Source organism: Ursus arctos, unplaced genomic scaffold (assembly GCF_023065955.2).
Source record: "Ursus arctos isolate Adak ecotype North America unplaced genomic scaffold, UrsArc2.0 scaffold_19, whole genome shotgun sequence".
Classification (NCBI taxonomy): Eukaryota; Metazoa; Chordata; class Mammalia; order Carnivora; family Ursidae; genus Ursus; species Ursus arctos.
This window is the reverse complement of record NW_026622863.1, coordinates 25693843-25705891: the sequence shown is the minus strand read 5'-3', so window position 1 is coordinate 25705891 and position 12049 is coordinate 25693843. Positions and strand designations below refer to the sequence as shown.

General features: G+C 48.4%; 1 protein-coding gene across 8 annotated transcripts in view; it reads right to left on the bottom strand.

Annotated features, from left to right (window-relative positions):
* ZFHX3 (zinc finger homeobox 3) overlaps positions 1-12049 on the bottom strand; it is a 1297849-nt gene that overhangs the window by 142071 nt on the left and 1143729 nt on the right. For all 8 annotated transcript variants that reach the window (XM_057314209.1, XM_057314211.1, XM_057314210.1 and 5 more), the window contains one exon: positions 6950-7446. In XM_057314209.1, the coding sequence (XP_057170192.1) occupies positions 6950-7446 (497 nt within the window). The remainder of the gene's footprint in view (positions 1-6949; positions 7447-12049) is intronic.

Below are 12049 nucleotides of genomic sequence, written 5' to 3'. Positions count from 1 at the left end.
ACAATTTTGCCAACCTGATGAAAACAGAAAAGTAACACTACGTTGGTCACGTGTGGGACTTTGAGCATCACCCAATAGGGAGGGGAAAAAATGGTCACCTTCTGTCAGAAGAGGCAGGAAAAAATATCTGCTGGCATTCCATCCCGGAATCCAGTGACCCCACTTCTCAGGACAGCACAAGTGTAGACAGATCTCTGTACACACGTGTTCCCTACCTCACTGTCTATAATATCAGAACACGGCAGGTCACCTCCCGGTACATCGGTGAGACTGTCTTGTATTGTTTCTCTTCTTTTTTGTACAACATCGACTCTGTACTGATTTTTTCCAAAACGTTAGGCATTTTTTTTAAGCCACTCCTAAACTGCAAAGATAGGATGGTTTTTGGTAAACTTGTCGCAAAGGAATGAGCGTTCCCACTGGTAATCTTTCACGACAGCTAGTACATGGCACACTATGTAGTCATCGACAAGAGTGAACTAGCTCTCCATGTACTGACCGGAAATGATTTTCAGGATCAAAAGCTACATGAAAAAAAAAAAAAAAAGCTGAGAGCACAAGCCATGCCTGTAAAGCTTTTTGAAGGGAATAGTATGTATGCGTAAGCATTGCTATCAGCATAAGCATAGAAAAAAGCTTCGAAGGATATAATCTAAACCTACCAGTGATCTGCTTCTGGAGAGCAGAAAAAGGGCTTTCATTTAAGAAGTTATTTACTTAAAGGTACTATAACATATTAGAAAGGTATAATACTGGGGCGCCTGGGTGGCACAGCGGTTAAGCGTCTGCCTTCAGCTCAGGGCATGATCCCAGCGTTCTGGGATCGAGCCCCACATCAGGCTCCTCTGCTATGAGCCTGCTTCTTCCTCTCCCACTCCCCCTGCTTGTGTTCCCTCTCTCGCTGGCTGTCTCTATCTCTGTCAAATAAATAAATAAAATCTTAAAAAAAAAAAAAAAGAAAGGTATAATACTGGACACCTGCAACATCACTCCAATTGTGTAAAATGCCTGTTATACGCAAAACGAAGGAAATAAAAATACGTTGCTGCATATGGTAGGACTAGGCTGATACTTTCTCTTGTACTTCCCCAAATTTTTCAAATTTCCTACAGTGAACATATATTACGCATACTAATTACTTTTACTGTAAAATATTAGGGATCCACATTTTATTATTAGCTTACACTTGAGGTAAATATGGAATACCAGTCTAGTAAGAAATAATTAAGAATACAATAATGTTCTAAACGGGTCTTATCAGCTCTTTACCACGTACAAAAAAGATTTGGAAAAAAAGAGAGAGAGAGAAAACAAAAGTATTAAAAGCATTTGGAGGAAAAAAAAAAAGAAAAGCGTGATAGTCACTGTCGAGGTGGTTCAATGTCAGTTCAATGGCTGCACTTTTTAAAACTAGGCACATCGAATAAGATTTCAGTTTAGGGGTATCTAAAGCATGGAGCCAAAAGGTAACACTGACCTTACCTTCTTGACATGAGGGTTGTTTTAAGACCAGAATCACAGGGATCTGGGCAGAGCTTGTGCATAAAGCCAATCAGGTGAACGGACGTTTTGAATGAAGGAATACGCACGGGTTAGAAGAGGGGGATACCGATCAAGGCGGTTGGGACGGCTCTAACGGGAAGGGAGGTCAAGGAACCTCGGCAGACATGCAGAGAGGGCATTCCCCCTGCACACACTGGCAATACTATGCCCGCAGTGACCGCAGCAGAGAAGGATTAACTCACAACACAAGCACTCCCTCCGAGAGTCTTCCTAGAGTCCCCTTCAAGCTAACTGGTGGTCAGAAATGCCACCAGAGCCAACTCAGGCTCTCCTGGAATGACCACGGGGCCCAGGTGCAGTCTCCCAGCCCTGCTCCAGGAGGCCCACATCCATGAGCCCGGGAATCAAGGGAGGGACATGAACTTCAGACACCCAGCTGCTCTCAGAGACAGAGGGCATGGAGATTAACTGGGCTAAAATTTACCAAAACACCTGCCTTTTTACACCTTCTAAATCAACCACAGGAAAACATTCCCCTCCTTTCATTTTTGGATGAAGGCACCAACGTATGGGCAGAAGAAGGCAAAAGTATGCACTTCAAAAAAAAACAAACAACAGTCAACCTAATGAGAAAACAAAGTTTGAGGAAACTGGCTCCAGAATGACGATGTAAACCAGATGACACATGTACTCGCGCCTCAAACACGTCACAGCGCCAGGGAGGAGAGGACGGGGAGGGAGGTGAGGGTCACCAAAGAATTTACGCTTTCTGCTTGCCAAGCAAGACAAAGACTCCCAGTCACCACCTGTAGGCATGAAGCGTGCAGCTGTCTCCCTAAGACAGCCTGCCCCCCAAGCGTAACCATCAAGGAGCACGAAGAATGCGGGCTCTCAGAGCAATCTTGGTCAGACTTGTTCTACATCTTCAGATCGGCCCATCCACCCTAAGACGAATTTAACGGCCCTGCTGGGAGGGAACCCCAATGAGTTCATGAGTCAGGGAAAGAATGGAGATATGGATTCTCAAGTCACGCACAGTGTGACGGACGGTTTCTTACTACCTCTCACCTCGCAGAATCCCAGTAGGGTGGCAAGTGTTCAGGTTCACTGTGTGGAGAAGGCGGGTGTGTGTTTTGAGTCAATGGTGCCACAGGCTACCCCCTACTTTAAGCTAAGTAGAGCTGGTGTCTCACCCTCTGCCCGGCTGGCCCAAGGCAGCTCACATGGGGCCCAGACACGACTCCATGGGAGGTGACCTCCTCTGTGTATAATTTAAGATTAATATGTAACCTTCAGGCTTGGCCTAATCAAAGGCATCTCAGCTGGGAGCTCTTTGAGTAATGGATTCTGGTGGGGTCTTCATCTATCTGCTAAGGTTGATGGATTTCCAGTCCAATGACTCTCAGGTGAAGGTAAATATCAAAGGGAGAACCAGATTCGAACAGGTGGCAGGTGCGCACTGATCTCCAACTGTCTTTTCTACACTCTCTTCCCCCAAGAAGACATTACAAATTTCAGAGAGCTCACCATGGACGCCACATAGCAGGGAAGTCTAGATAAACACCAAAGGGCCCACACTAGCTCTGAACCCCCACACCAGTGACTCAGGACTTACACCAGCATAGAAAAGAACACAGGGCAGGCATCTGTCAGTACCTGTCGCTCCCCTGCTCAAGGTGAGCAAGAGCACCCCACACCACTATGGGTGGAGGGAGAGGAGAGTGGGCAGGTCCTCAAAGAGAGGAGTGATCCATTTACATGGGAAAGGAGAAAGGTGCGGAATTCACATTCTGCAGCTCACGCCCTGAGGAGAAACAAGTACCTTTCCCACAACACGCTTCCATTCTGGCTCGGATGGATCACTGCAGACAGAAACCAAGAACCCAGCCTCTAAGCTGGACAGAGGCTGCCGGCCTTCCCACGGGGTCGATCAATCACAGTGCCCAATAACAGCAGGTGTGAGGACATGGGCAGAGGACCACTAAGGGCTGGACCAGAGCCTACCACTCTTTAGGACACACAAAAGAAAGCACTCAAGGAATTAGATCATGAGTGTTTCACAAGGCGACCTGAGGGCCCGGAGAAAGGAAACAGCTTCCATTTAATGCCTGGGGCTCTCCACCTCCCCCCGCCACACACACACACACACTCCCCTCCACTTCTAGGAGGCAGGGAGGAAGAATTCGCTGAATGTCCATCTTGATTTAAAAACTGCTCTCATACAATCAAAACTTGACAATTCCATGCAAGGGGGATAATATCACCAGGGTTTGTTCATTTCTGTTCCTCTCTGGGGAGGTGGAATGGGGGTACTGGAGTAACGAAACCCTCTCTCGGTCCGGATTAGAAATTAGCTCATGCTTTCAGACATCTCAGTCTTAATACAGCGACGTCTGTCCCAGCATTTATGACAGCAAGAGAAGGGACTCTGGACTGGTGAGGTCAAACGCCACACCAGAAAGCTACGCCTCTGCTTGCATCTCCTGAGACGGCTGTTCTGTCTCGTCCAGCATGAAAAAGGAAGAGGAGGGAATAAAGACTTCAGTTGAAAGAGAGGGTTGGGAGACCCATTAGGAAGTCCCCTCCATCATGGCTGCTTGAGCAAGTGAAACAGAAAGCAAGTTTGGAAGTTTCCCTGACCAAGGATGAATACTTTGCCAAAGAACCGGGATGGGGCAAGGTGGGGACCAGGACGGGTTGGGGGGAGTGAGGGTGGGAATTGGGGAAGGGGCGAGTAAGGAGGGCTGTGTGTGAGAAGCCTGGTGCCCTCCCCAGGTCACAGTATCTGGAGCTGTTTCTCTAGCAGACAGTAAAGAACTCGATTACATACAGTTAACTGTGCTCTAAACTGATTATGCATGTGCTGGGCTAATGGATTACATTAGCGAGAGGAAAAATAACATGCAATCAATCTCCATTTACTACAGGCCACACCAGGGCCTAGAGAAAAACGGACTCTCAACCACCTCCAGTCCCCACCCCAAATCTCCAGACTCGTGACACCCTAGGAAAGTGAGCCCCCTCGGTGGCAGGAGAAGCCTGTCTTAGTCACACTGCAGGACAGAAAGGCTTGGCACACGCGCTGGAATAAGCCCATCTCTGTGTCATTCAGGAGTGGCTGAGAGCTCCCCGCCCCCACAGCAGAGCCACAGCAAGCCAAGGGGCATTCATTACCCAAGGACTAATGAGACCAGACTAATGACCCACGGCTCCTGACACAGGGAATTCTGCTCTGAATGTGCGGGGGTGGGGGGGGGTGTTTCACCCCCAGGATTGTGCCAGCCAAGCACACTGTTTGGGGACTTCTCTGTTGGGCACTGGTTCCCAAATTCTACCCTGCACCCTGATATCTAGGGCCCTTCCACCTGCACCACCTTTTTTAAGTAGGAGTTTTGTCCATCTTTTGAATTAAAATGAGAGAGAGATAAGGCCAGGGAGGAGGAGTGTCCATAGTTCAGCAAAACACAAATGGAAACACACCAATTGCCTCCCTGACATCCACCCTGGAAACTGCCTCAACCTGACTCGCTAGGTGTGACCCAAGAAGGTGGTTTGGGCACCAAAAAGGGATCATCTTGGTGAATCCTCCAGGTTCCAGGCCCTTCAGAAGCAAAGCCAAGGGCGCGGTTTACTCTTATTGGAGGATGTAGCGTGGAGAGTTAATCGCCACCATGCACGTTTTATCATCTAAAGGGCATTTTTTTTTTCCCTCAGAGGGAAGAGGCTGGCTTCTTCAACCCTCACCAAAGGTGCATACAATCTTGCAGGGCAACGCACGGTACTTTGAACTAATTTTGCTCAGTCGGGTCCTTTGGAAAAAGGTTTTTTCTATGGGTTTTCCATCCACTTTTCCGGACCACACCAGCACCACCCTACAGCCACTTGAGACCTCTAACTTACACTGACCACTAGGAGCCTTTTCTTTCAAGGGTGGCCCAAAACTCAGCCACCCAGTGAGGTTCTTGCTCACTTAGAACAAGGGGGCTGGCTGCCTGGTATTCAGACCTTCCCCACTGCACTGTGCCAGCCCATCCATGCTGGGGTCGGCAGTCAATTCCAGAACCTTCTAGTCCCACCATCTCATTTCTACTTTCTCCTCCTTTCCCTAAAATGGTTTCTTATCCACACTACACAGGCCTCCCGCCAAGCTGAAGACGAGCAATTGTAAAATGAATCACAGTTACCAATCTCTGTGGAGACTGATAGCGGGAAAGGACCTGAAGATCACCTTATTTGGAGTCTTCCTTAAAAATCACCACGAGTAGAAAGGGGATTAAACTAGCTCAGGGTCAACAGAAAGGCTCCCTCGCCCAAAGATGTGGGAACTGGTGTGAAAGCCAAGGGGGGGAGGGGGGCTAATGACAAAAGGGAGAAAATGCAAAGAGAAGAGTGAGGGTGTGGACGGAGTGTGGGAGGAGGCTGGGCAGATTTATGGCGATTTGTACCTGATTGTTCATACTAAAGCCATTATGGGATGATTAGAGAAAAAGGTGAGGCTTTAAGTCCAGTGAAAATCAATAGAAACGTCTGGAGCAATTCTGCCTCGCAAGTGGAAGGACTATTTACAGTATGTGAGCACCTCCTCCTCACCGTTACCGTCTATGGACTGAGAGAGAGACTGGAGGGGGCGGGGAGGGGAGGAAGGAAGAGAAGACAGAGGGAGAGGAGGATGGGAGAAGCCCAGGGGAAGCGAGGGGAAAGGTAAATATGAGGAAGAGAAAGGGGGCACAGAACAAGGAAGCAAAGGGAGAAAGAACAAAGGAGACTCCTCAACGGACCCTAAATTCTCCCCATAGCATGTGCGCCACCTTCTAGTCAACTATACAATTTATTCATTGTGTTTATCACCCATCTCCCTGCCAGAGAATGGAAGCACTATGAGGCCAGGGATTTTTTTTTTTTTTTTTTTTTTTTTTTGTCTATTTTGTGCATGGAGGTAGGCACGTGTCCAGAACAGCATCTGGTATATAGCAGATGCTCAACATACAACTGCTGAATGAATGAACGAATCCATGAACAAATGAACTACGTACTCCAGGGGCGTCCAGGGGACAGCAGATTAAGGGGGAGGAGGGGGGACGAGACGGAAAAGGGGAGCACGAAGCACGCAGGGGAAAGGGGCAACGCAGGAACACAAAGGTACACAAAAGCCACAATGAACAACTGTAAGGGAGAAAAGCCAATTGCCAGCAGTCGAGGGGTAAGGACTGGGCTGCTGTCCGTAAAACCTGCCCTCCAAAATGGGGCAGCTCTCAAGAAGAACCTTCGGTTACCAGAAGCTGCCACCATGTTGTGGCTTCACGAGGAAGCGGACGCCAACTCCGGTGCCAACACCCACCGGTCACCGAGCCCGCCGTGACACAGACTGTCGCCCGTCCCCAGCCATGCCCAGCCCCCAACTCCCAGTGATCCAGTGCGTGCCTCCCGGAGGCAGCCCGGGGCCTACCTTGTACAGCTTCAGGCTGGCCTCGTGCCTGGAGTTGACCGTGTGCAGCCGCAGCTTCTCCAAGCTGTTGGTGTAGTAGTCGCACGCGTTGCACTTGAGGTGGACGGGGTTGCCGATGGCCACGCACTTGAGTCGCCACTCATTGGCTTTGCCGCCCTCCTTGATGTGGGCCACCAGCTGGTACTTCTGCACGTGCTTGTCTGTCTTGCAGTGCAGCTGGAAGTTGGCCTTGAGCTGGGTGTTGTAGCGGCAGAGCTTACACTGGTACGAGTCCCCCATCACGGCCTTCCACTCGTCCTCCGGGAGGCTGCGCTCCACGTTCATGTGCAGCCCCAGCATGTCCAGGTTATCCGTGGTGAACTTGTTGCAGACGGCGCACTGGAAGAGCTTCAGCGACGGGTCATTGGTCTGGATGAAGCTCTCGCCCAGGTTCATCAGCTCCTCCGACACCAGCTGCCCGCCCCCGAGGCGCATGTCTAGGGGGATCTCACCGCCCACTGCAGGGAAGGAGAGGGGAAGAGCTGTCAGAGGCCAGTCTCAAGGCTGCGGGGGGGATGGAGGCACCACCCAGCCTCCCCCACCCTCAACCCAAGTCCCAAGTTCCAGGAGAAAAAAAGATCACATTTAAAGTGTTGCAAGGTGCTACTAACTGGGAACCCCCCCACAAAAAAAAACAAAACAAAAACAAAAAAACTTTATGTGTTCGGATCTTTCCCACGGACACTCTGAAATTTGTAGAAGGCTTTATGTTGGTTTTCTTTTTTTTCTTTCGGGAAAGAACACCTAGAACCATAATTTCTTGAATATTTCGATTCGGTACCTCACTCAGATCCAAGAAAAGACAGGAATAAACATCATTCACTGGACGTAACAGAATCTGAAACTCCAGACCCCTAAAAGCTGGAAATGAGTTACAGCTGCATTCTAAGATGTGAAGCCTTCGTGGGAAATCGGAACCGGGCCCAGAATTTATCTACAGCAGCACGGCCCCAAGAGAACTTCCTGCACTGCCCGATGGACTGGTCACCAGCCACGGCGAAGCTGCAACCAAGAAACTGGATTTTCAGTTTTATTTATTTTTAATTCATTTAAATTTAGATCGCCATATGTGGCTAGTGGCTCCTGCCGTGGAGAGTGCAGCTCTAAATCTGAGATTTGGGGGACGGTCTCCCTATTCCTCAGCACATCCCACAGGTCAATGTTCTACCTGCCTGTTAGTGTAGTGGGGCCAGCTCCTCCCACACGACCCCAAGCACACAGCCACTCCCTTTTTCTGAGCCCCCACTATGCACGAAACGTAGGTGTGCCACGGGACACGTCACGTTCTCCGTTGTCATCAGCCACGTGCAGAGCCCTGTGTCCCCATTCCTCTTTAGGGCAGGGGTCTGGACTTCTCACTGAACCTCTCGAGAGGGCCCGGCCCCCTGCACAGATGCTGAGCAGGACAAGGTTAAAAGGGAACCAAAATGTTACAGGTTCAGGAAGTGGATCAAGATGGGTAATGAAATGCAAAGGTCAGCTCCCAGTTCCCAAAAAGAGTCTGAGGAAGTTCTGCTCCTCCCTCTCCACCCCTGTTACTTCTCAGCCCATCACTGCCCTGCATAAACCAGGGATGGGCTCTCATTCACCAGAGGTAAATTAATACCGCAAACTCTAATTTATATCGTGAAAAAGGCTTGGAAAAAGCACTCTTCCCTCCATTCCTGAGCAGCATACAGTCGAGCAGAACGCCGAGCACTGGCTTCTGTTTTCTGCCTCTCCCCCAAACACGTGCACGCGTGAGCTACGTCCTCCCCTGCCCCTCCCCAACTGATACTCAGCTTTGACCTTCCACATATGGTTGGGCCGAGGTTATTATTTTTTTTTTTAAATAACTGATTACAATCCAAGTTAGTGGCTAATCAAATAAGATTTTTTTTTAAATGATTTTCTTATTTATGCTACATGAGGCACCTCTAATAAGAAGATCAGTTACAGGTTCCACTGAGCAGTCTGGCTGTGTTTGAAGCCTGTGGACAGTCTAGCAAGCCACGGAAATCCTTTGCATGAGCGCTCCAGAAGGCTCAGGAAGCTTTCTGCTTGTCTTCTCCCTTGCCACCTCCCCTGGTGAGAGGAGCCTAACTAAGACATTCTTTTTAGGACAAGAAAAGGAAAAAAAAAAAAAAAAAGAGGAGGAGAAAAAAAAGCCTAAAAGCTCCATCCCGTAACGGGGACGAAGGCCAGGTAGCATCCATGAAACACATGCCGCGTTCACTAAAAGAGGAAACTGCCCAGAGGGTAAGACAAGGAGCAAACATATATTTGTTTCTGATGCCAACCACCTGAAGCATCAAACCTTCTCCACTTTTTAAATTTAACCTCAGTACATCAATATTGCTCTAAAGAGAAATTCAGCTGTCACTTGCTGGATGCCCGAGTAAAAATGAGAAATCCTAGGAACGCACAGAGGAAGTTAAGTCCCTATTCCCATTCCAAGCTCTTGAAATGCAAATCAAAGACAGACACAGAGAAGCAGTGAAATGCAGGCGACAGGCAAGCCAAAACTCCTTCCGAGAACTGTACCTTGGAGGAACAAACCCAAGGCTTAGAATCCTACAGATGGGGGAGCCTGCTTCTTCCTCTCCCACTCCCCCTGCTTGTGTTCCCTCTCTTGCTGGCTGTCTCTCTCTCTGTCAAATAAATAAGTAAAATCTTTAAAAAGAGAAAAAAAAAAAGAATCCTACAGATGCGCAGAACTAGAAGGAGCTAATTCACCTCGCCTCCCAAGAAGTGGACAAGTCACCCAGTACAGAGGAAGGTAGGAAGAGAGCCCCTTGCAAGGGAGAACTCAGCGGGGCTTTACTAAGAGCCACACTGGAGAGATCATCTCATGTGCAAGGGGGCACCCACGTCTAACACTAGAATTTACACCCTGGCAAAAGAGTCTGCGTATCAGCACATCGTCAGAGAGGCACGTGGATTAAAAGACACCTTCTAGGCTCAAAGGCAGAAGCAGAGGACCTACTGATCTCATGCAGGTGTCTGAGAGCCAGCCAGCTCCCTGGGAAACAAACAGATGCGCCTGCAAGCTACCTGATTCTCGTGCCCTGCTAAACTTTATCGTCGGAGGGATGTCTGGAAGGATATTCAGATGGCCGGGAGCCTAGTATCTTATCTACAAATGGCAGCACATCCAATCAGACCAGACCCACGGGTGCCGACCATCTCCTTAGAACCCTCCGGAGAGAAAGCATCCCCAGAATCAGCGTCTGCTTGATATCACAAAAGAGAGGGTTCTGCCAAAGGAAGTATGACAACAGTAACTTTGTAAGTGGGAGTGTATTTCACAAAAATGTTTCCCCCCCCTGCAGAGCCCAGTAATACCCAGTAACACCTATGGTCTTCTCACAAACGGCCCAGAGAGATCTGTAGGGTTGCAGACAGAACTGAATGTTACCGCCTGTTCACATTTGCATACGTTGGCCTCCACCGAGGTCATACGACTTGCATGCTAAGTCCTTTGGGCATGCGCTCTCTTACTCACACCCACTCAGGCTTCCAGGATAAAGTACTTGTGACTCTCACAACATCTCAGCAGGTCTTGTGGCCTAAGGCGGGCACAGGAGGTTTCCAGAGACTCACCTTGGCTGATAAGCAGTAACCCTGAAAACTGAAGGGCCTTTGCTTGGCTGACCTGGAGAAGGTCCTTAGAAGGAAAAGCTCTGTTCTCTTTGAAAAATAAAGTATGGGTCTGCTATGTACGTTCAGAGCATGGGGATCTGTTCTTCTGTCTCTTTTGCACCTGCCATATGCCCGTAATGCATGATGCCCTGCAGACTTACAGACACTTGTGTAAAAAGCACGATGTTTTTCTACCACTTAATTCAAGCCTTAGTCAGAATTACTGGTTTTCAAGGTAATTAAAAAGATCTCACTTTGACCCAGTATGAACCGATCCATTTTCTGTGTCTTCATTACATCAACATTATATTTGATTTACTCCAAGATCTGTCTCCCCAAGATTTTAAATCTCCAGATGAGAAAACCCCAATTCCCATCGGCTTTAAAAAAAAAAAAAAAAAAGTCTTACATTATGATGCCATCCCTTGGTGTGTATCCCCTATGGTTCACTCTGGGGACAAATAGGATGACTGATCCCTGTGCATCCATTATTAACCAGTTGGTAAAACATCTTCAAATCGTTTGGTAATAAAGGATCCACAGGTCAATATTCCAAAATAGAAAACAAGATTAAAGTAGCAAGGATTCAAATTTAAATGCATAGCAGGAAAAACAAATTAAATGCTATGAAATATAACTCCTCAGCAGCAATTAGCACTAAAACACCACACAAAGACAAGCCAACTGGTGAGGCTTGGCCCCTGGCATTAACCTAAACCACGCCACAATAAAGGTACTTGCTCACGCGTTGTTGCCGAGAACCACTTACTCTCATGTCAGGAAAGGACTATTGTTTAATTTAGGCTGCCACCACTGGTCCCAGGAGATTAGCAGGGTCGGGATGGAGAACAGGCAGTGTCTGTCTGAGGCACAGGTTGGGTGGGGGCAGAAACAGCCCCATCTTCACCCTGGTCGTTGTGAAACTGATTTGCACATTTTCTTGCTACGGAGGCTCTCCCCCAAAAGTGATCATGATCCCTTTTACGCAAAGACTCATGGTTTTTGGCATCCAAATCCTATCCTCTTGACCCCATTCCAGATCTATGAAGCCAGCCGGTAAGACCTGCTGTCCGGACACAGCCAACTCACCTTCTCTAACATGGGTTGTTTCTTCGTGGTAACAAAGGCTCTGTTAACCAGCATCTAACAGATATTAAAACTTTGCTTTCTCTGATGTACAATTTCAGAATTTATTCATTCTTCATCGAGCACACCACTCCTTACGGTACCCCAGGGCAATTTAATTCCCAGCTATACTTATCACTGACAACTCACACAAAACAGAAAAGGAACGGGTCTCTTTCATCAAGATCCTCATGAATACACTGGAGAACTTTGAGAGACGCATCTGGATGGCTCCCCGCTCAGCACAGAACCAGCCTTTGGTTATGTGAACAAGGTGTGCTACGGTTTCGAGTTGCTCTCATGGAGAGGACTGTC